A 25,879-nucleotide genomic window follows, 5' to 3' on the forward strand; every position below is an offset into this window, starting at 1 on the left:
TTTTTTATATCTAGAGAACAAATCTGAAAATAAACTGAAACACTGACTTAAAATTTATCAAACACAATCATAGAAAAATAAAAATTCAGAAAACTGAAGAATTATTACTTGGAAAAAAATAAATCCCATAGACATTACAGCATCCTACACAGCTTAATTCTGTAGCTTTGCCATTTGTTTTATTGTTTGGCAAACCTACTAATGTCGCAGGTCAGAATATGTTGCACTCATTTCCTAATTCCAAATCCTACTGTCTTCATTTAGCAATCTAGGGAAAAAAAAGCAGTCTGAATTATACTTGGTATTCTGCATGAATTCAGTGCCATCTGCAAAGGTCCAACACTTCAGAAAAAAATAAACTACATTTATTATATAACTGATGTTGTAGGACCTTTACTCCATGGCTCTGTCAGCATTAATTCACTTATGTCACTGTCACAAAGATGTAACTTCCCTGAATTCCTAAGTTGCTCTTGACTAACACGAGATCAGACATGGGGCTAACGTATATAATAGAAGGTTTAGATAATAAAATGTTACGTTCCATAATGCAGGATTATGGTGGTTCTCCTTTGGAGTTGTTTGCTGTGGGACTCAGGTAAGGCACAACATGGATGCCATTCCAAGGATGAGTCCTGTGTTGTTGCCTTCATTTCACAGACTGACATGCAAGTAAAGCTTTATCCTAGATTTTGTTGGCAGAGATTCTGTCTAAATTATCCTGGGAAGCAAATTTGCCAACTAAGCCAATGAAGGTTGAGTGGTTTCTGCTGTCAGTTTTCAGAAGTGGTCTGTGATAGAAGGAAGCACACAGAGGAGCTGGTCATGTGTCTGTGGTGGTACTCTTAAGGGTGTAAGGTTCACAGAATCATTAAGGTTGAAAAGACCTCTAAGACCATCCAGTCCAACCACCACCACCACGTCTTTCAGTGCCACTGTTCTGTGGAGCAGTCTCTTTGATGTAAGCAGCTATTTTTCATCTCCGGCACAGCAGCCACATTTTTCCAGTAGTTAATTTTTCCTGTCAGACTTTACTTGCTTCCTGGGCAGCTCATTTTTCCCCTCCCCTATTCTTTCATACACTACCTTACCTAACCTATACAAGTTAAAAATATACCACAGAAGCATGCCAGCACACTGGGATTCCAGGCACTTTATGAAGCAGCACAATGAGAAGCAGGCGGTACGTCTCATGACACTGATGCACAGTTCACTTTTGCTACGGGAACTTCCTCGCTTTTGTTTATTTGTTTGTTTGTTTACGTATTTTTTAAGGGACAACGATGGAGCGAGATTAAGCGCGTACCGCCCGGCAGCGGGACGCTCTTAGCTGGAGCTGCCACCGCGGCACACGTTTCCCCGGGCTCTGAGGATGTGAAAGCACCACGCTTTCTCTCGCCGGAGCGCAGAGGTGCTCCGCTCTGCGGCCGGGAAAGCCCCTCCGCAGACTTCCCCGCGGCGGGTCGTCCAGCGCGCAACCCGGCCGCCGGGTGCCCGGCGGGGGTCGCTAACGGCTGCCGAGCAGCGGCACGGCGGGCGGTGGCGGCGCAGAGCGCGGCCGGCGGAGGGACGCGTGGCCGCCCCCGGGCAACGGCCGCCGTCATGTGCGGGCAGGGCCTCCTCCTGCTCGGCCTCCTCTTCGTCCTGCTGCAGGCGGTCCAGGCAGGTACGTGCGCCTTCACCGTACGGTGACAAAATCTCACAGCCCATCTACACCCACCGGTAGACGTAGGAAAGCTAAAGGGTTATTTTCCTCAAAAGCGAACAGTGAGTTCTGAGGGGAGAGGTTTTTCTCCTTGGTGAGGCAGCTGGCGACTCGGGGACCGAGCTGAGAGCCGCATGTCTGTCATCAGCTCTGAAGAACGTGGGTAGTTCTGCGGTAGGACACCAAGATTGCACTTGTCGGGAGCGGTTCTGCTGATCTGCTATCCAGCGCGCGTGATCACAGCTGTCAGCTGACATCTATTGGGAAATTTGGTTGTACAGCCTCGATGCTAAAACTGGGATTGCCTTGAAGTCACAGACCGGCAGGGGTTGGAAGGGAGCTCTGCACATCAGCGAGTCCACCCTCTGCTAAAGCAGGTTCCCTACAGGGAAGTGTCCGGGCAGGTTTTGAGTGTCTCCGCAGAAGGAGGCACCACAGCTGTCTGGGTAGCCTGGTCCTTTGTGGGGTTTTGAAGTCTGAATGTAACAAGTCGCTTCGGGCTTTCTGGCCATACTAAACTAGATTATTCATTTTGGGCATCAGTGTGTTTAGGTGCCAGATTTTTGTATTTGCCAATCTACTTATGGCCAAGTTTCACTAATTCCTTTCTGAGGACTTTTCCATGAGCAAGATTAGTGGTGAAGTTCTACTCCAACAAAAAAAAACAATATTAAAAACACATTGTTAGCAGCATTCTAGTATTTATTCACTGAAGCATTGCTGTTATACTATTGCTTCTATCCTAGATTTTAATAGTCAGAATAGACATTATCAATTCCAAAAAAGACATTAATTTTAATTTTGTGTCACTGTTATTGTTACACTCTGGATTCAGATCGATGTAAAAAATATGAACGTTTTCTCGTTTTGTTTACTAATGCTTGCATTTGGGGTTTGTGTAGTTTTCTTTAAAGAGCACTTTCCATCAATAGGCAGCTTGGAAATGCCAGCTGTCATTAAAATGCTTGGATATAGGAAAGCACTTGTCTATTAGCACCATTGGGTAAAGATAAGTAGTGTTGTTGTTTATATTGTCTTTTGGTATGGAAATCACTTTACAAAAATTACTTCCAAACATAATTACTTTTAAAAAAATTCAGCAGTCACCATAACTTAAATCTCTGTAATTTTATAAGTTTCATTTATAAATGAATTGAAACTATGCCAATTGCACATTCTAGCAGTACAGCATTTTGCTAATTAATACATTGTTTAATTAGTTAAGTCTTATTTTAAACCCTACTTCCTGCCATTGCACTTTTCAGACAAATATCATTTTCTGATTAGCTATTCTGAAGATGACTAATTTTGCTACCATAGCGTTCATTTTAAGACTGAAACAGTCAGGATAAAGTATTATATGAAATGGTTGAATTATTTCATGTGAATCTTAGAGCTGCAGAGTGGCATTCCCTTTCAACTCACTACTCCTGAAGTCATTATTAACCTAACCAGATTCTTCCTTTGGGCAGGGAGTGAGAATGGACCCCTGTTGTGTGGCACTGTTGTAATGCCCCGTGGAACAGGGAGGAGCAGGGGAGCCTTGTATATGTGCAAGTACAATCCATTTGCTGCTTCTGATCTGGTGTTGAGACTTTTCCTCTGCAGACAAAACTCCTTAGAAATACATGGATGTCATCTCTCTCTTACTTTGATTACTTTTTCTCTTGGGTATAATTTATTGTTCAGCCAAATAGACTTTCAGTGCAAGAAAACAGAGTGTTAGCATTTTATGCTTAAACTGAACTCCCTACAGAAACTGTGGTGTAAGTTAGAAGGAAGGCTGATGAGTTTGACTCCAGAGGATTTCAGAGTCCATTGATGAATAACATACAGATCTGATACTCAGGTAACAGATACCATGTGTATCACTATAGACAGGGAAATGAATTCCTTTGAATTCCAGTAATAAACAGTTTTCTTTGCATGGCTCTTCAGGCAGCTGGGAAGTTTTCCTCAGCCTTGGAGATGAATGACTTGACTTCTCTTTTTCTGACAGTGATACAAAACTAGTTTTCTTCATCTATATTCATCTGCTTTTGTTATGCCTGTAAGGAATGCAATACGAGGAAGAATCACACCCTGTGCATTGGGCTGCTTAAAAAGCTTATGTGGAGAATTAATAAAGAGATCACCTTTGTTTTTCTCAAAAAATGAATGAATCTTAGCTTTTCCCATTGCTTTTTAAGTGCTGTTGCAATTTGAGGAGATGGAATAGCATCTTTAATGACCTTAAAATACAGTTTAAGCTCTTATTTTGTCCTATCTTGATTGTGTTTTTGCTACATTTTCTTTGGAATGACCTCGTAATACTTTTGCTGTGATAAGAATCTGTTTAAACTGATCGTATGCACTCTTAAACTGGTGAGTGAAAATGAGAAGATCATTTGTGCTAGAGACTGCCTGAGGAAGAGCCATTTAAAGTGATTAGGAGGAGAGGATAGGAATTCAAGTAGGAAACCTGAAAAAAGACTTCCAAAAAAATTTTCAAGTCAGTATAGAAAGTGAGGGAAAGAGCATATTGAGGTCAGGTTCATATGTGGGCAGAAGCACTTACTGACTGAAATGACTGCCACGCAAATGAAGTGTATGCGCATGACAGAGCAGGCAAATGTGATGTCCTTAATGATGCCAAAACAGTAATTTCAGTAGTTTTTTACACTGTCTTCCTTCAGTAACTACATTCTTTGAACTTCTAATTTGTTTTGTGTAAGCAGTGCAAGAGCTCCATCTTTGGGTTTAAGTTATTATTGTAAAAAATCACTGTTTCCAGTGAAGAGCTATGTATATCTGCTCCAGTGCAGTAGAGTTCTGGAAGACAATATAAATATTCCAATTAGAATTTCAAATCTGTTTTGTTTTATAACTGAAATCCTCCAATCCTTCTAGGAGGTCTTGGGGGAAAATTAAGCTATTTGAAAAGTTTTTACTCCTAAAAAGAAAAAAAAAAGTTGTGAATTGCTACTTGGTAAAGCAATGTTATGAAGTAAATTAAACTGTTATCTGCAGAAATCATATACGATTCTACTTGTTATTTTCTTTCAATTTGCTTTTTCTGTTCCATAAGTATTTTGAATAGAATAGTTTGCTTGTATCCTCAGATGGCAAAATAGGCAGTTCTTTTAACTTACGTTGGTTATCTTGTCCTGATTGCTGGAGAGTCTGACTTCCTTCTGTTTTCCATTTCAACAATGTATGGTAAGGAGTACAGTTACCAGCTTCATAATAGATGTGGTGAATTGGTGATTTCCCATTATTGTTCTAATCAAGGTAAATCAAAGCGAAGCTGGGAGTTGACCCAGTCCTTCTTGTGTACCAACAAATGCCGCAATGGGAAATGAATTTACTAGCGTATCTGCTGCTGGCTTTACTTGGTATCTCTTGAATGTAAGTTAGCAACAAGCACAGTTCTGGTGCCACATAACTATTAAGCCCATTATTGCTACTGATTATATGCACAGTATTTTATTGCCATCTTTTGTGTTCAAGACTTTATATTCCTCTGATATTTACTCGCTTTCCCAGATTCCCCTAAGGAACTTAACTCTCAGTAACCCATGTTCTTTCTAAACAGGAGGTGGAGACAAAGAACACAAAATACTGAGAGATCTGTTAGCCAGTGTTCTCTTTCTGCTGGCTTTCTGCAGCATATCTGGAATATCTGTAGAAGATACTCAGATCTGACTTGTGCTAGAATGCCCACCTGGTACTGCACACTGGCAGGTTATTCAGTTTTCTTTCAGAAGTCTTGCATGTCTTACAAAGCTTTTCAGTTGTTATGAAAGGTCTTTAAAATCTCTATTTAATGTTGAAGATGCAAATAAAAACAACCAAATTAAAACAATTAAGAGCTTGTATTAATTTCATGGAGGAAATTAAGAAAATCACAATAATAACAGAAACTATGTTTGTTACCTTGTTAGTGGTCAGTACTCACATTGACTGACATCCAGACTGTGTATCATAACGATGTAGCTAAGTTTTATCCCCCTTTTAGGTGGTATCTAATCCCATTACTCTCATTATAGAGAGACTTCATATAAAATGTGACAGCTCTTCTGTAAAAATTAGAAATATATTTAAAGCTGAAAATGAGAAACATGCCCTGTGTAAGACATTAGACAAAGTTAATACCTGTTGAAGTGCAAGTCCCTAAAGGATGTGCATTGACCTGAACCATGCTGTTTGCTTTTTCAGAGAAATGCAATAGTTGTGTTGATGCAATTGTTTTGTCTTTTAACAGTTCAGTACTCAGGAAGTGCAGAGTCAGGAAGCAATAGCTTAAAAATAGTGGGATCCATCTTATTTCCAGGTATTTTTCTTTAAACATAATGTAAACGCTTCTACCACAAAAGTGCCCTTCTCCATCATATTCCTTGTTGTTTAATTATTTAAAATGCCTTAATTAATTACAATTCTGTACTGACTTACCTATGTTACTATGACTTAGTAGGCCACAAAAGCACATATTCCTACCACTGATTTTTTTTTATTCTTGCAATTTTTATAAAGCAAAGACAATTATTTTCCAGAATTGTTCTAAAAACAACAGCATTCTTTGTACTCATCATTCTGGCTGCAAGACCTTTGCCCCAAAATACTGCTTTATCCCATTGTAGATATTCCTGCTGCTTTTTACTTTCTGTGTACGCAGAACCTGAGTCTTATGCTATATTCTACAATAAAAATTAAGAAATGTTAAGAGTTAATTGCTTAATACATCACGTGTATCTACATAATACAGTCACTTTCTTAATAAATAAAGCAATTGTTAAAAAATCTGAAGATTAAAGAACAGGTTGTTCCTCATTGCCATATACTTACTTATGTTGCCATCTCTTTAATGCACATTGCATACTTGGTTTTGATAATGCACCTCCCCCTAGTTTTCTCCATCTGTGTTTACACTTTCAGCTTTACTAATAGCATACCTAGAAGCATTAAACTAAAGTCAGTGCAAAATGCAATTCTTTTCTTTTTTCTTCCCTGAGAATAGTAACATATATGTTTCAGTAGGGCTGCTACTGATTAAGGAAGGAGAACAAAACTGAGACAAAATAAAGTTCTGTTCTAGAAGATGCGCGTTCAGCTTTGCTCGATATTTCTCCAGACTTGACTAACATGTGGAAGTTAGTACAAGTCGTTTTTCAGACTGTTCCCTACTAAAATAACCAAAAAGCAGTTTGTGCATACAGAATAGCTTTTGTCAGCCATGGGAAACAAACAAATTTATAATTGGGCATTTAGCACTGAGATTCCTTTAAATAAATATTCCTTTTTGCAAACCTCTCTGGCATTTTACCTCATATTCAGAATACAACTTGAGGTCATAGAGTTGCTTCATGAGTATTGTGCTCTACTGTAAAATGAAAGACACACTTTCAGATTCGTGGTTAAAACTTCGAAAATACTTGTTTTCATTCAATGCAAATGGAGATGAGCTCAGAAACCTGTGTAGTTTTTTTTTTTCCCCTTTGTGCATTCCACTTGAAGCATAATCCTTTAATTTCCCACTTGTTCCTTGTATCATGCTGCTCTTCTCACCCTGAACTAACGTCATAAACAAATGAAAGCATGCCTTTGCAAGGTGAAAAATAATAAAAGGAGCTATATGACGCAAGGCATTTCTGATTAGAAAGACTGGGACATGTCCTCCTCCCCCCACCCTTTTCTGGGTTAAAAATCTGAAGTAACACCTGCAAATAATGTTTAATTCCATGATTTTCTGCTGTACAGTTAAAAGATACACATTTCTGTTTCCTGTGTTACAAGCCACAGTAACAAGCTTATTAGCTGGGATGGACATTCTTCCTGTTCTTGAGACTATCAAAATTCTAAATGTATTTTTCTGTATCAAATGTTAATACTGATGTCTGTATTCTGTTTAAGCAGTCTAATATTGTGCTGTGATGTTAAGAGGTTTTTCATGTTTTAATGACAGGAAACAATCGTGCTTGAAGGGGAGAGAAAACTGGTGCCATTACTACTACTTGACATAATGGAAAAGTGAAAACTGTTTTTCTAAATGTTAATTCCTTCCCATATCAAATATCTAAACAGTTTTCTCCCTTCAGGGAATCTAAATGGCATGGTAAAATAAATGGTAATTTGTATATTTGATTTAATTTCACTTATTAAGTCAGATTCTCTAGACCACAAATGTTGTGGTTGTAGTGTTTATACAAGTTGGGCCTTTTCAACAGCATTAGGATAGCATGCTATATTCATGTTTGGAGTACTCTAGAGTATAAATATCTAGCATCTCATGCTTCTGAAGAACGCAAATGGTTTGCAGAATGTCATTAGGAAGGGAAATAAAACAAACTGTACACAATAAAATTACATTTACTACTGTCTTAACATTATATATCTCACTGGTATCATTATATATCTCACAGTGATAAGTATTTAATGCTAATAATAAACTTTTTTCAGTGAAAGTTTATGTCAAGCTGGATCACAGCAGTCCACATATTCTATGTGTCACAAATCACCTACGAAACTCAGAATTGATTGATCCAGTATTCCGGTGGAATGGACCAGGTGGTTATCTTTCTTCAGGTAAGAATTTATTTTCTTACGTGGCCCTCTACACTCTCTCTCTTCTCCTCCTCCTCCCCCTAAAAGGAATCATGATAGCTAGAAAGATAGAACTGTGAATGGAGGAGAATTGAGAAGACTCTATGTTTGTATGTATATTATATAAATGATAAACAACATACATACAAATGATAAACTTTCAAGTTTTAGGATAAAAATTCAGGATAACCAGAATAAAACACTGCAGATCTCTGTAGAAAATGGTGCCATCTCTAAAGAGTACTAGACAAGGCAAGGTGTAATGAAAGCAACAGAGGCTGAAGGTGACATTATTTGCTGCACTGAGCAATAGCTGGGACTGTTCTATAAGGATAGAGTAATAGAGTCATAGGCAGTGTGATCTAGCCCAACCTCCTGCTCAATGACAGGCTACCTTCAGACATGAAGTTGCGTATGGCTTTGACCTCTAGAGTTTGGAGAATCTCTATCCATGGAGATTTTCTGTCCTTTCTCTGGAAAGTCTTCCATTTTATTTCTCATTTTCAGACAATATTTACCTTATTGCAGTTTTTTGTTATTGCTGCTTATCTTTTTGTGATGTATCTCGTAAAGGGTGTGGCTTAATCTTTCCTGTAACTCTCCCTAGGTAGTGAAGCACTGCAATTCCTTCCCTAGATTTCTCACATCCTAGTTTCCATTGCCTCTTATCCTGTGCTCCAACTCCCTAATCATCTTACAGGCTTCCTGCTTTACTCACTCCAGTTTGTTAGCATCTGTCTTGTACCGAGGAGTGCTGTAGTGCCAAAATGAGTACTGAAAATAATCACTAAACTGCTGGCTGTACTATTGTTGATACACCCCGGTATGCAGTTAGCCTTCACTGTTGCAAAAGTGTGCTTCTGAGTCATGTGCAGGGTCCAGTTGGACTCCCAGGCCTTTTTTTTTTGCAGGGCTGCTACCAAAAATCTTGTCTGCAACTGTACATTGCAACTGTATATGCTACTCTTACTCTGTTCCAAGTGCACTTGCGACATTTGATTTTTTTTGCATACTTGACAAGAAGGCATCCTGTCCTGTAATGTAGGTCAGTGGTAAAGATTCTAATCAGTACTGGTGCTTGTAGCAGCCCTGAGGAAAGTCCCTCAGATACGCTGCTAGTTACAATTTGAACAATCAAGCAATCTTCTAAATGGAGATCCATCCAATTTTCCATCTACATTGCCTATTCATAGTCACAGTTTTGGCATTCATGGGCCTTGAAATGGCTTCTGTTACTTCCATCTTTGAAGGGTTTAAGGTGAGAATGGCTGACTTGTGGATTCCCTGTTTTGAAAATGGATGTGTTATTTGCCTCTTTCTGACCATTGGGGCCACATAGCCATCAAAACAGACAATCTCATTCTGGCCTATTAACCTGTGTATGTCCAGATCACTTCAATAACTCCCTAACATCATACTTCTAATTTCCTGTAGTATCCCCCGTAAGCTCTGGTGGACTCTGGGACAAAAGCTGGAAGGCAGCCCTTGCCAGGAAAGACTGAAACAAAGAATGTTTACTACCTCATGGTTTCCATGTTCTTTGTTGCTGTCATTCAGCTCCCTTCATCCTTGGCCTAACATTTCTGTTGCTCTTCTATCGAATGTGTCTATGTTGGCTCTTCACATCCATTGCCAAGGTCAGTTTCTGACTAATCTCTTCATGACTCGTTTAAGGCTACCATTTTTCATAAAGACGCTTGTGATGAAACCATTGTCCTAAGCTGCTGGTATGGTAGGAAAGCTACATATCAGTGTTTCTTTGTTGAATGTGTTGGGCTACTTGTACATTTTTTACAATTCCCACATAATGAGAAAGATTTCTTAGAGATCATGACCTGCTCATGAGCAACATCTTTCCAAGTGTGAGCAGGGAACCTAAGTTCTGTTTTTATTTCCCTCTGTGTATGTCCCATTTACTCTTTAATGTAATTTCGGTACCTTTTTTTTTAAAGTACACTGTGATTAATTTTAAACCTGTTTAATCTCTTAATTTAGTTTACAGTTTAGGTTAGTAAGTATTCACCCTTTTATAACGGCAGCGTCACTAAATTCTGTTTGCTTTCTTCTTAATCTATACTGGTGTCTGTCAGACCTCTGTCCTTGGTGTTTGTGTATTTTCAAGCAGCTTTTCCTGTTGTGTGATCTGAAGTACCGTTGATATCATAGTGATTCTTCATTCTTAATCCGCTACATGCCAGCCTTCATAGTAGAGCATTTCAAGTTTCTATAGCATCTGACACTGCACTGGTTTTGCTTTCAATCTGATAACAGGCTTAACCTCGAGGATGAATTTATAGCATTCATTGCCTCGCAGTTAAAGATGTTTTTGCTTATACTTAAGCTTGTGGGCTCTGTCACTTTGCATGAAAATGTTAATCTCTCTTGAAATGAATATGTAGTGGTTAGCTGTGTGTCCTGCATTGTAAATGATATATTTTGATGCCCAGTCTGTGATGCACGACAAACACATTATCAGATATATTGTCATGTGTATATGTCCTGAGCTTAATGTGATCAGACAGAAAGCAGCCTCCTGATTCACAGTTAACAAAAATTGTCCTTTTCAGTCCTCTGGCTTCTGCGTACCCAAATGACAGTTTCGACAGTGTTAACTATGCAGAAGAGAAAAGCATGGAGACCTCAGACTTCCATCTGACAGGTTTAAATCTTTTCCTGAAGACTGCTTTAGTAATATCTCAAGTTGCTGTGCCAGACTTGGATGACTAGCAAAAAGCTAGGGTGGCAGGGATTCTCGGTTCTTTGGAAACTTTAGGTACGCTAGACTCAGCAGCAGGAGAGCAAAAACCATTTCCAAAAGAGAAGAAAATGTGTTTTCCTGACAGAGCTTTTCTTTCAACTCAAGTATAAACAAACTCTTAAGTTTCTAGTTTATGAATTGTTTTTTGTGTGACAGAATTTTTTGTTGCCAGGCCTTCTTTCATAATGAGTCTAATTCCCGCTAAGTGGTAAAAATCACATGGGCTTCTGTGTCCAGTTAGTCTCTAATCTCTATCATAGTAAATCACCATACTGGAAGGAAATTAGCATTCATAAGCATTTATCTCAGTGTGTTCATATAAAATAAAATAATCCTATTAGTGGGAATGTAGAATTATGAATCAAGTCATGGGAAGAGTAAGAAAATGCTGCTTCTTGAAACATTTCAAAGTGGATGTACGAACTGTGATAGAAAAATCAAATTATCTTTCAGGCGAACCACCCTTTGGCACTCACAATAAACAGGTGTATTGTGCCCACCAAATTTGTCAAAATATATACACAGAACATCACGACTACAAAAAAAACTTACAAGGAGCAGTAAATGCTCTGCTTTTTGTAGTCATTAACAAGCAAGTCTGTTTTTCGAATCTTTGTTCACAAATAGTTCTAATCCACGTATGCGTTGTCGAAAGAATAATGAAAAACAAAATACTACACAAAATTTATTTTTAAATCATTACAGTTTTAAAATTTACTATTTTTCTTCAGTTAGCAGAATGACTCTTTTGTGTTAAGATCTGGAAATTATACTTTGAAGTTTTGAAATGTCAGACGACTGAGAATAAGAGTATTTCAAAACACACTTTAAACAGAAAAATTGCGTTTTATGTTCTGCATCCTAAAGTTTCACTGCATAAAAAAAAAAGAATTTTGGAGGGTGTTTAAATAGAAATAGTTAAATAGAACAGAAAATGTAAGAAAGTATCTCATTCTTTTTGCTAATGCAAATATTGGAATAAGTTTGTTTTAAAACTTTGGTGGAACCCAAGAATAAGTAAGTATAGGAAAGTTACTGCCACCTAACATACTCATGGAGCCTGGAAAATAATCTAACTTCCTCTCATAGAACAAAAATAACTTCTCTTTTATTTCGTATCATGCTATTTTATGTTGACCACAAGGAAACTCTGCACTTGATCACATCCCTTGTCCATCATGTATATGAAATGCCTCTTGTGTAAGAGAAGCGCGTTAAATCATACCATGTCATTTGTATCACAGAATGTGACATGAAATCCAAACTCATCTTACTTATCTTATTCCAGCAGAGTAACATTGAAAAAATACTAGATTTGAGAAGAGAGTGCATAAATAAATCAATTGTTTTTCAAGTTTCATTTAAAGGTAATTGTCTTTTTTTCGTGTGAATCCAAACTCACATGCATCCAGATAATCCCACACAGCAAGAGATGTTTGTGTAGTTTTGTTTGTAATGCTAAGAAGAAAAGTAAAACAATATTTTGATGTTGTGATCCGTACAGAGATTCTTTACAGACAGATGTACCATTAAAAGAGTTAATGACTACTGTTGTAAAGTTCTGTTCCTTTCTTTTATAGAAATATTCATTGTTCAAAGTAGGACAGAATTCTAAAATAAAACCAGTGACTTAATCCATTAGAAGAACTGCTTAACTTTCCTATTTCTAGGGATGCATTTTCAAAAAAATTCTTTGCGATCACATCTCTTCACTGGACGTCCAGGCTTTGTCTTTTCTGGACTTCTTTGTCATCTTTGAAATTTACTAATGGATTTTGTAGATGCAGCAAAAATGAGACGTTGTGATACGTCTTAAAGGCACTCCAGCTAGGGCAGTTGAATATGCCAGAGATCCAAACTACATTCTGAAATGTATGCTGGTTTTCTTACAATATTAATCTGCTGGCTATTTCAGCATTCGGTAGCAAATCACATCCTAGTTTATAGACTCCGCATCCTGTTTGTCATCGGATTAAAAAGCTCTCTGTCCTACTAAATATGACAGTGTCCCATTAATGTGAGAACCTGAGTTTTTATGGAATCCCCAACATTTCTTGTAAGAGAATTTATACTTTCAGTCTTTTTAGTAGTTTGTTTGTTTGTTTGTTTGTTTGTTTAACCAGCACTTGAATCATCATCTTTGTAAACACAGTTACATATAAGACAAAACTAAGTTGATTAAATGTTTAAATTGATTCTTGAGGAACAAAGTCGTACCACACCCTTCTGCCAGGTGTGTGAAAAGAAGGACCTTGGTCAAGTTACTTTTGGTTAATATCTTAAAATTGTAAAGCAGGAAAATCAGCATGCATCCAGGGTAACAGTAATTTGTTAGATTGAATAGGAGTGTGGCTTTGAAGTGAATTGCTTAATGTTGCTCACTTACCACATTTTATTTGGATCATGGACTGGTTGTTGGGTGCAGAAACTGGATTCCTTTTGAATAAAGCTAATTGGAAAGGTTAGCTTTGAGAGAGAACACATGTTCTGTCTGTAAAACCAGATTAGGACTGATCTAAAGTAAGGGCCCTAAAATGTGTTCAATATAAATCTCATGTCCTTAGGATTCACTTTTTCAGTCAAAAAAGACATGGTTTTCATATCACACTAGCTGTCTTTGATTCCATACCATAGACAAAAGACCTAAAGTACTTAGAATATTAAAAAGATTTTTTTTCTTGGGCTCCAAAAAGCAAAATAATCTGTTCTAGAAATATTTTATCCAAGTGAATGTTTTACCTTCAGGTCTGTTATAATCTGTGCTAATCTAGTGATTCCTATGACAGCTACCAAGATAAGCTGCTATTTAAGAAATCCTCAGGCATGTTGTCACTGTCTTCAAGTTAGGAAAGTGTTCGTCAAATGTCATCTTGTAACCCACACGCAGACTACATGGGAGAACTGCATCTTCTCATACTGACTGCTAACATTATTTCATTACATTTTACCAGAAAATAGCAGTGTGCAAATATCACCAACGGGAACTTTAATATTTGGACACTTCAGATCTGACCTGAGTGGAGTTTACACTTGTTCCCTTGTTTATAAGCTTATCGCTGCACAACCTGATAAAAGACTCACAATAAAATATCTTATTTATGGTAAGTTATTAATGCTGTTAAGCATGTGGTTACCTTGAAGTAGATTTTCTTTTTAAATGTGTGTTGCTACCTATAAAGAAGTAATGCTTATTTAAAATTTAACTTGGAGAGGTAAAGACATTTGGTTGCTCTGGATAGATTTTTTTTAATAGCTGTTGCTAGCAGGCAGTTAATTTAATGGCATTTACAGAGCCTTAAATGAAGGTCACTTTTTGACTAAGAAATTTATGAATACAGTTCTTTTCAAAAAAGAAACATAAAACACAGTGGAATGCAACAGGTTGAACAGATAACAGTCCTTAATAACATAAAAATAGTATAATTTAAAATGAAATTATTCTTTAGGAGATGAATTTTAGCACAGCCTTATGGATTTATTTCACACAGGTTAATGGCTTAATTATTAATTGAATGTGTTTTTACATTGTAAATGATGTATCAATTAATTAGATAATCAATTAATTAAATAATTCCTTCATAACTAGAGATAGGACAAGATGGAATGGTCTCAAGTTGCACCAGGGGAGATTCAGGTTTGATGTTGGGAAAAATTTCGCCTTTAAGAGAATGGTCAGGTGCTGGAATGGGCTGCCCGGGGAGGTGGTGGAGTCACCATCCCTGGAGGTGTTCAAGAAACGTTTGGATGTTGTACTGAGGCATGTTGTTTAGTGGGGAAATATTGGTGGTAGGTTGGCAGTTGGATGGGATGATCTTGGAGGCTTTTTCCAATCTTGATGATTCTATTAGTCTGTGACAATACTGGTAGCTTATTCTTTCCTGTTATGATTACATATCCATTTGTTAAGAATGGCTGATGAAGTGAAATATTACAAAGACAATATCATTAATTCATTACTAGATCTCTTTTCCTTCCTTAATTCTTGAGGAGATTTAGGTAAGAGTTTGTATTGCCTTAAGCAGGAATGATGTCTGACCTCAAATTTGAAATATGTACCAGTATTCATTTAAAGGCTTGCTAGAGCACAGTAACCTAAACTGGCCTCTGATGTAAATTAATTTGACTCTGGCCTTAGTAGCCTTGATATAGAATATCTGTAACCTTTAACAGTTACCTTGTGTGAGAGAACTGGAAGAAATTTCTTTCAAGCAATTGTGATGGGAAAGTTTACAGTTTTCAGTAATGCAGTCTTACATTTTTCAGTAAGGATCCAATCTAAATACTTGCATACCAAATTCAAAATTCAGAATATTCAGCAAGTGAAAGGAAATGGGGGAAGCAAAATCAATGTGGAGAATCTAATTAGCTGCCTTAATCGGATGCCATATTCTTGATATTTTGATGCTGTACTTCCAGCGCTTAACAGGGACTACAGGAAAGCTGGAGAGGAACTCTTTATCAGGGAGTGTCGTGATAGGAAAAAGGATGACGGCTTTAAACTAGAAAAGGAAAGAATTCTTTACACAGGGTGAGGGTGGTGAGGCACTGAAACAGGTTGCCCAGAGAAGCTGTGGATATCCCATCCCTGGAAGTGTTTCAAAACCAGGTTGGATGGGGCCCTGGGCAACCTGGTACAGTGGAATGTGTCCCTGCCTATGGCAGGCAGCTTGGAACTACATATTTAAAGTTCCTTCCAATCCAGACTGTTCTGTGATTCTATTAGGTTTTTTTTTGTTTGTTCTATTTTCTTTCTTTTGGCTGGTTTAGTTTGTATTCCTTCATTTTTCTTCTCTGCAAATCTCCCTCCTTATTTCTGTGTTTCTACCCACACCATCACTCCTGTTCTTCATTCTTCTACTTCTGTTTTCAATTTAGCATTCTATTAATATCAAGCTGATAGCAAGCTTTGGGTAAGTAGAGTGGTTATCATGAAGTAACTAAACCCATGCATTTCATGGTACATTATATTTGTAAAAGATGCCCAAGTGTGCATGTAGCCTTGCAGTAAAGTTTAAATAGCTGGTTCTTCCTTAAATGTAAATTTCATGTCTGTATGATAACATGTTCAGGTACTTACATTGATAGAGAAGGGATTTCTATTCAGTTATTACATCCTTTAAAATACTTATTTGTGATAGTTGAGTAAGAAGAGTAAAATACACTACTGTAACTGAAGATAATGTGTGAGTTGAAATACTTCATCACATACTACAGGATATTTTGTAACATGCTTCTTAGCTTTCATATTCTTGATGCTTCTTCTACAGTTTACTGTTGTTTTTTTTTAAAAAAACAACACCACAGCCAGTAATAAACATAAAGTAACCTATGGATATAATTAAGAATATGGACTTGTAAAGTCTCCTACGTGTTTCCGACCAGTCCATCATACATTATTTTATCATTAAAAATTAACAACAAATTAACAACAAATTAATTTTGTTTATAAGTTAAGAATTTAAAGCGACAGTTTTATTTGCAAATATGTGAGTAACTCATTTTTTCATACATTTTCCTCATCATCATTTGCATTTTTTCCTGCAGCTTATTCTGATCCTCAGTATTACTATGAATTGACAGTCCAGTACCATGCAGCCCCCTGCAATAGTTTTCGTAATACTTCTTTTGGGAAGGCGTTGCTTCAGATACTCAGCAAGCTCATTGCTGACCTTTCATGTGAGGTTTCACTAATTAAGTCAGAATGCCACCATGTAAAAATGCAGAGAGGAGGCCTACAGAACGAAATGTTCTTTACATTTTCAGGTAAAAATCTGTCTTGGATGTAGAGAATGGTTAGATGTTTTATGGCTAATTGAACTTACTGCTTATATGCTGAAAGTATTATATGTATTTAATTTCTCCAATTGTAGAAGTGCTTCAAGGTATTGCATGTGAAGCTGCTGCCCGTAACAAAAAGAAGATCTACTCAAAAGTGTGTTTTTTACATTATTTCACTAGAGAACAGAACTTTTTATAGCTGTACGTAGATCAATATGTTTTTTTATTTTGCATCATAAAACTTTATCATGTTCCTTGTTGCACACTATCATGGGAAGAAAACTGATGCATTGTATTCCATAACTCCCTGGATGACTTTCCTCTTGTCAGCTATTATAGATGTATAAATCTCTCTATGGATGTGGTTTGGAGTTAAATGAGATGAATCTCAGTACAGTTCTTTCTTTAAGTGGCAACAGTGAAAGAGGGATATTTAATATTTTTCCAATTTTTTTTTTAAACAAAAGGAGTATAAAGGAGAAGTGGGCAAAACCGGTTTACAAAAATGCTGGGTTAACTTTGGTATTTGTAGTTTCCTTCAATCACAATTAAAAGCAAATAATCAGGTGGTTTTGTCAGTCACTAAGCTATGGGATATTTAAGTGTTCTTACTGAGTGCCACTGTATATTGTAATAATTACAAAACATTATATCTGATATATCTGATATTCAAATCTTTTTATACATAAATGATCTCACACTATCTCATAAGATTAATGTACTACAAATACATTTTCACCTTAACATACACTAATTTTCATAAAATGTTTCTATTAACAGCTTTTCACTAAGTGCATCAGTTGTGGAAGTCAGAAATCTTAATGCTGTGTCAGTCCAAAGAAGATACTATTTTACTTTTTTTGAGAGTATTCCTTCTAAACATTCAGACCATTTGAGAAAAGGTTCTGGATCCATTATGCTATGAAAGAAGATTGAAACAGAAAGTAAAGCAGTCTCACTATATACGTAGTTCACTTGAAAACTTTGTTATCAAGAGATATCTAGTTTGCAGTTGCTGAGCTGAATGTGGATAAGAACATATCTAAAGTTTTCTTGAGCTTAATGTTTTCAATTATTTCATATTTTCATATGTATAATTACATTAGTCACTATATATCAACATATGCAGTTTTAAAATATCCAACAAAGGATATCAATTGCACTTTGTTTTCCACTTCCCACTTTCCAAAACAGTGAAACTATTAGCTGTGTTTCTCTAAAGATGGTATTTGTAGTGGATAGCACTGATGTGAAGAGGGTCGTTAGTTTAGGTTAATTCTAGTTAGTTGAGATGACATAAATGAGATTTAGCCAATGTGCAGACTTCATAAATGTTTAAGCAATGCTTTGAAGCTTTTCTACAATCAAGGAGAAGTTCTCCAGTTAGAGATTTGGGTGGATTTAAACTTTGATGTAACCCAATGGTAAACTACACATTCTTCAGCACCTTGAGGTGTCAGGTTTTTTTTTCTAAGCAGTTTTTTTTTTATTTCTAAGCAGTTTTTGGTGTTTCAGAATTACTTCTATGGCAGAGGTAGGTAAAGCTTAAGAGAAGTGCAATTAACATGATAACAGATAATGTTATTATGGCAGATTAATCAAGGGATGGTTCTGGAGAGTAGGCCAGCAGCTTCTTAATCATGTCTCAGGCCTTCACCATATCATGCTAGTCATAGTTGATGAGGAATGTGGTCTCATGCAAATGGATTACTAAAGTGTAACCATTTTTTCTTAAATCCATTCTCAAAGTTTTCCTTTGGTTCAGTACCTCATAGAGGTTCCTATGAGGATGGAAGGGGTTGAGTGTGTGAGTACATGGGACTGAGATGCGCGCACAGGAAGAGATCAGTGGGGGAAATTGGGAGATCTTTAAAAACGTTGATATTGATGAAGTTGTTCTTGAGAGAAAACTGGAGTCCATTCAATCTGAACAATCAGAAGGTTGAACAGTTAGGATCCCTGGCTGTTTCTAAATCTGTATTTATAAAACCAGAATGATATCTAAGTAAATAGACAGTAACATATTTTATTTTATTGTATTTTATTTTTTGAAAGGATTTGGATATCTATATGTCTGCGAAGCATCCAGGATTACATATTTCCTTGCCATCAGAATTTACAAATAAAAATGATTTCCCATGAAATATTTAAGTGTATGCAATATACTTAAATAGACATAGTGGTAATGTCTATAGGAGGACAAATTAATGTTTTTAAAATGTTGCAAGTTAGCCATCTGAAATGTGAAATTCCAAACAGTTATATCAGAAATGATTAGACTCTTGTAAACAAGTTAATAGAAATGCTGATTTCACTGACTTTGCTCTTCTGTAAACAGATTGTATTTTGTTACAGTTACTTGCTTAGACACAGAAAACAACAAACCATGTCCACAAAGTGCTTGTGATGCACCTCATAGATTATACAAGGTAAAGTAGATAGAGGAATAAAATTGCAACTAACATAATAGGCTACTCTCGTATAGTAAAATATCAACATGAAACATAGTTTAGTTAGTAAATAAACCAATATAAAAGTTTTAGTGGTTCTAAATTAATAAAAAATATAAAATTTAGTTAAAATTGACAATATTCTGTTGCCCATATGGGTAAGGCAGATCCCACTTATCAATCTGCATTAAGGAAAGTATTTTAAGAACCTGAAGAGTAGCAAGACAATCAGGAAGCTTTGGACAAGTCTTGCAAATACTAAATGTCATATTTTTGCAATGGCATGCCTTTCCATCACTTGTGATAGAAAGTGATTCTGTGATCTACTAAAATATTAACTGCTTGAAGATTTTGGCTCTCACAGTAGAGAAAGAGAAGTCAAACTTTAGCTTATCAGGTTAACTATGATTCAGAGATTCTTGAAAGGCGAAGGAAAAAGAGAAAGGAAGGACAGGAGGAAGATATACCTTCTTCCCTAGGAGGGGAACACCTAGGACAGTGCGTATCATGAATGTACTGCTCTGCAACCTGAACTAAAGTACTTTAGGAACTTAAAAAGGAAAGCTCAAGGCAGTTGCAACCTTCAGTGTTTTTTTTTGTGTGGCCTACCTCTAAGCACCTTCCTCACAGTATGTTGATTATAGATGTGCTCTCTGTTCAGTATAGTGTTGTTTTTTAATGCTGTTCTGAACCATCTGCTATTTACATCCATCCACTCAAGAAATATCACGTACATAAATCATGCTTCGGGATTCAACTGGAGTGGGAAGGGAGTCACAGACATGCAGTACTCATTAAACAGTTTCCATACTGTCCATTGGAAAAAAAAACACATTTGTGGGAAAGCTCATAGTCAAGGTATTTTCATGCAGACAAGATCAAAATAAGAATGCATAAACACATTTGTTTTTGCCATTTTTGTAATTTGTGTGTGTATTTTCTGTGTGTGTGGTATTTTCTTTTTATTGAACAGAGATATTCAGTGTGGATGGAAAGTGTGAACTATAATTGGACCTAAATAATAGTACTGGTATAAGAGGGAAATTTGCAAAACTAGTGATGAGCTACAGATATCCAGTGCAGGATAGCTTTAATGCTATAATCCAGGTTTATTTAAAGCTGAATTAGTTTAAATGGTTGTATTTCTATAATCCTGAACATTTAGAGATATTGTGTTAAGTGAGCAAGGTTTATCTACATTTAAGACAACATATCAAAAAATATCAGATTACCTTCCTGTTTCCATTCTACCTACGTGCTACAATGAAAAGATTTAGAAATACATCCTTTAATTCTTAATCTCAACTCACACCCATGTTCCTTGGTTTTATTTTCTATTTTGACCTCATTGCATCACTGATTCTAAAAAAAATAGTTATTTGTTTCAATTTAGGCAAAGGACCTCATAGAGAGATTCTTTAAGAAAGAGGTGGAAATTAGGAAGAAAAGTTCTGAACCATTGCCTGAAATATACTACATTGAAGGTACACTGCAAATGGTGTGGGTTGATCGTTGCTACCCAGGATATGGAGTGAATGCTGTAAGGCATCCAGACTGCCCAGAGTGTTGTGGTAAGTGACAAAATTCTTATATCTTACAAGCATTAAAAGCTGTTACAATGGTTTTATTTCAACAAATCTTGTTGATTTATGTTTTAAATGGCTTTATCAGATTTTATTTCCCCTTAGAAAAAAAGTCATTGATATGATTTCTATATACTGGGACTGAAGTCTCAAAGGAATGTCAGGAGTCAGATGCATAGAGTATACATCTGTGGTCAAGCTTTTTACATAGATAATTCTTTACAGAGTTAGAATTGGTGAAAGAAACACTGGATTACTTATCAAAGACTATTAACAGAATGGATTACACTTTAAAAAATGAGTATTTAAAATATTGGAGAAAATAGACAGCGGAAGGAGACAATTCTAAAATTGTAGGATGTAGAAAGTGTTTCCATATGCAGTTGCTTTTTCCCATTTCTTGTCTTTGTGAGAAAGACATAATTTCAGGAAGGACAAGATATACACCAAATTCAGTGCATTGACTGCAATACAAAGTGTCAGTGCACATTATTTCAAGAAAAAATACTTGAAAATCAAGTTTAGAAAAGCTTTTAGGATGATCTGTTTTTTAAAGACCGCTGTTTTGTTTTGGTCTTCCACCCTTCAGTATCTTAGTCCATTCTAAACTAATTTATATTCCTTTTTTTTATTCAGAACAGAACTTTTGTCTTATCTGTTGATATAGATGCATCTTTGGCAGATATGGAGGCAAGATTTCACATCTGAAGTACCTGAAGCAGTCCTGAAACATGTCTGCTTACTACTTCCCATAGCTGCAGATGTCATCTGCCAGTATTCTCAGACATATATTCTTCTCTTTCATTTACCTCTTGGTATAATTAATCTTTGCCAGAATCCTAAACATCATATCATGCGCAATATAGCTGAAAGAGTCCTCTGCTATATAGCAGTCCATCATTCTGCCTCAAAGCAAGATAGGAGTTTTTACTGACAGATGTGTCCTGCATGATCTTAAAAACCTTAAAAGGTTAACCTTTTAACCCTATCTAACCTTAAAAGGTTAGACTTCACAGACTCTTAAGGACATGGAACTCAGTACTCAAAATCCTTACCATTGGAAAGCTTTATTTTAACAAATTTTTGTGGTTTCCCTTGATTTTGTTTATACCTGTTACTTCTTGTTATGTGTCAGCAAATCTGGAAACAATTCTGTCAACTCTATGTTAGCAACAGCTTTTATACAAAGAAGTCCTAGAAGATTCCTACCATTTTCTCTTTCTGATGTTGCTTTCATTGAAATAAAAGTTCAGTCTTTTGGGTCATGTTTCGGCTTACGGCCTCTGCAGAGTGTTACTACTATCTACTAAAAGTTCTCTACATTTCTTTTCAACGTCTCAGACTTCATAAGTAGTTCTCAAAAGACCATATTAGCATGGGAGAATTGCTTTGTGTATCTTAGATACATGGCTAATCATACTCACTTCACTGTGAGTATATACACTCACTGTGACTGGTTGTTTTTTGGTTTGGTGTTTCTTTTTTTTTTTGGAGGCATGCATGCAGTCATGGAAGCATTTTAATAAATATATTTCCATGAAGCAGAGTTCATCTTCTTGGGTGGCCCACTATTTTTACCTGGAGTTGCAAGAAGCAGGTCATTTAAGAGTTAAATGACTCTTAATGATATCAGTTAAGAGATTTAAGGTCCATTTTAAAACTGTTTGGAAGCTTTGGTCTCAGTTGTTTTGTAGTTAGAAGATCCAGTTTCTAATGTAAAGTAATTCATGGGAAGTTTCTATTTATTTGCTTTAGTATAGAGACTGACCTTTAACTTACATTTTTTTACAGTCAGAACAAGTCAACCACTTTTTATCTGCTTTTGATAAACCTTAATCTCACATGCCCCATTTTGAGTTTAATTTTCTTGCACACAGATGGCTAGAATTTAGCAAGGTGTTTCACATCAGCTCTTACCAGTGCCTTTTACATATTTAATACCTTTATTTGATATTAAGAACATCTGATAATCTTATTAGTTCTTTTTTTCTTGTTAGAAAAAAACATTAGTAAAATTTGTCCAAGAGCAATCCCTTTACCAATTCCTCTCCAACTCTTATTTCTCCTTTACACATTGTTCTGTAATCCTTTCAAAAATTCCCTTCTAGTTGTAGTTTTCTGCAGTTTATTGAATTTGTGTGTGCTGCCATACCAGGTGCTTTCAGATTGATTAAGTATTTGTCTTCACTGTAAATCCACATCAAGTTGTGTTATTTTCTTCATACATTTATGTGTTCATTTGTGAGATCTTTACATAGAATAGAAATCTGACCAGCTGTTCACTAGTTTGATTCTTTTTCTCCTTTCTGAAAAACATATAATGCATTTCTTAATCATCAACCGTAGATTAGCACCAGTCATACTGTATCACCACAGATGCATCACAAACCTCAGATAATTGTGTTACCTGTGTGTATGCCAGTTCTATTTTGGAATATAGAAACATGTTTCTAAGCTTCTGATCTCAATCAGAATGTGACAGAATTGGAAAGAGTGCATCATAGGCCCTGGAACATGGAGAAAAAAAAAATGCATATCTATTGCTTGATTCATAAACAAAAACTTACTCTAGTTTTCATACATCAAAAAGGCGGATGTTCAGTTTTACCTGTTCTGTTTATAACACTTAGTTTCATGTCACACTAATACTTTAAAGTGATGGTTTACTACCAATAGGAGTTTTCTGTCATAGAAAAGGATTCCAAGTATATCATTTAGTATCCAGCAGCTGTGTAAGTAAGCTACAAGTCACCTAGTTAAGGTTCCATTATCCTTTTCAAGCTGTCCCCTAGATAGCAGATTGCACAACAGTGGGACAACCTTTTTATCCTGCTGCAATAGAACGCTACCTTGTTCCAATTAAATAAATGAAAGAATCTGTATTATTTCCCAGAAGTGTATCTATAATCTTTGACAAAAAGAATAGTTATTCCTCTGGTATACCAGTAGATGCTTTTGCTTATGTGTATTTGTAAAGCTTTCTCTTTCCTGTAAAGCCATCTTGAGTTACCTAAATTCATGTACTAAAAATGCAAGGTGTAGATGCCATCTACAGAGGAGTCCCTCTTGCTTATATTTCCTAAGACCTCTAAAAGATTTTCCAGTCAATAGCAGTGACAAAAAAATGCTAGGGAAGATAGTAACAGCCCACTGAGAATCAACAGAATCCTGCCAGCCTCAACAAATGAACGTAATCCAAGTATTGAAAGTCCTGCTGAAGGTTTGGGCAGTAGAGACTAAGAAGTTGTTACTAAGCTAGGCAAACCAAATAACCAGTTAAACACAGATTCTGTAAAAGAATGAAATGTCTTAAAAACCACTGCATACTGAGTACTAATGCTGTTCATTAAAGATCTTTCCTAAACTAAGGCTAATATTGCCAAATTGAAGAAAGCTGTAGAAGATAAGTTTGAGATGCAACCAAATAGCTGAAATTCTGCTTTCAACTAGCAGAATACTGTGGAAAAATAAATGATCTTTCTCTTTTCAAATAGATAAAGATGTATTCTGGATATTTCAAATGTAAATAGTTCTGTATTAATGCCATTGAAATTCATTGATTTTTTGTGTCCATGTAGTTATCTGCAGCCCAAGATCTTACAATCCCAGTAATGGAATTCACTGTCTTCAGTGCGACACCAGTTTGATATACGGAGCAACAACGTGCTGACAATAGAGGGAATGGCAAAGCTGCAATAGCTCTCATGCATTTTAACCTGGTAACATTAATAAATATTTTTATTTAAATATTTACCTGAGTACAGTTTGTTCTGGTTACGTCAATAGGATACACTTGTTTTTAAGAAATAATGATTCATCTGTATATTCTAGTTTGCATCACTTAGGTATACTTCATTTTTAAGGTCTTTGTAACTACCCACCAGATTAAGAGCAGTGAAGATAATTAACTATTTAAATCAAAAGAAGAAGAAAAAAGGTGGAGCTATTTTGCGTAGTTTGTTCCAGTCATCTCCTGTTGACATAGATTAGCATAAGGACTCTGTACAGCAGCTTTCATCTGCTTGACTGTTCAGTCTTTGGTTAGGAGAACTGTAGTGAGCAGCTCAATATAGCACCAAGTACAAAAACATGAACAAAACTTTCTTCCAAGGTGAACTATAATAGTAATACTTCAGAAACTTCTTTTCAAATAATGTGAAATTTCTTAGGTTGTGCATCTGTTCTACCATTAAAGATAGCAGTTTCAGCTAACATGCTTTTACTTGAAGAAAACAAACAATAACATAAAATACCATGACAATTTTTATGACACTCATTCTTTACTTTTGTAAAAGTGTCAAGAATTAGTGAGTCAATGGCTTAATGCAATCCTTGTTATTGTTACTTACTAGTAGCCTCATTTCAATTGGTATTCTGTAACAGAATTCTGTTTTAAATCCTATTTATACATTCCCTCTGTTAGCTGCAAGACCATGAGAGCTAGATGTGTGTAGGTCATTTTTAGCCCTTTGCCATCTGAAAAATGGGGTATGCATGTAATTGTGTTTTAAAGCAGCACAAGTATGAACCTTGGGTTTAAAAACATTCATCTTTGCACGTTTTCTTTTCAAAAAAGGACTTAAAAATGCTGTACTACTTCTAAGAAGTAACTTTTAAACATGACACTGCTTATTTGTTGATCATTAGCATAAACAGCGTAACAAGCAGAAGAGAGTAGTCATTACATTTGGTTGGAGAACTGCACATCCTTACGTTATCTTCATAATTTCCCATTCACGACGGCACTAAATTAGTTAGCATTAGTTTGAAGAATCAGTGGCTAAAGAGAAAGCACATTTTGCAGTATTACTTTCCAAAAATATGGAGTTTGTTTTGGTAAAAAAAAAACAACCTAACAAGTAATAAAGGCACACAGAGCTTTCTACAGTACGGGTAGCAAATTAATTTGAGAATTATCCTCTGAAATGAATGCAGGCTTTTTAAGGCAGTAAAAATATAAATTAAGTGGAATTTTTACATTTATATGTCTACCTTTCTATTGTACATCAAAACCAGAACACTCTGG

General features: G+C 36.1%; 1 protein-coding gene across 1 annotated transcript; it reads left to right on the forward strand.

Annotated features, from left to right (window-relative positions):
- Nucleotides 1-494: 494 nt before the first annotated feature.
- ZPBP (zona pellucida binding protein) lies at nucleotides 495-24,523 on the forward strand (the record flags this gene model as incomplete). The annotated part of the gene is given in 11 exon segments (XM_079533899.1): nucleotides 495-598; nucleotides 1,123-1,183; nucleotides 1,276-1,669; nucleotides 1,672-1,767; nucleotides 5,949-6,017; nucleotides 8,141-8,266; nucleotides 13,994-14,143; nucleotides 16,587-16,805; nucleotides 19,176-19,249; nucleotides 20,664-20,841; nucleotides 24,432-24,523. Coding segments are annotated over 11 exon segments (1,563 nt in total).
- Nucleotides 24,524-25,879: the final 1,356 nt, after the last annotated feature.

This window comes from Tetrao urogallus, assembly GCF_951394365.1.
Source record: "Tetrao urogallus genome assembly, chromosome: 3".
Classification (NCBI taxonomy): domain Eukaryota; kingdom Metazoa; phylum Chordata; class Aves; order Galliformes; family Phasianidae; genus Tetrao; species Tetrao urogallus.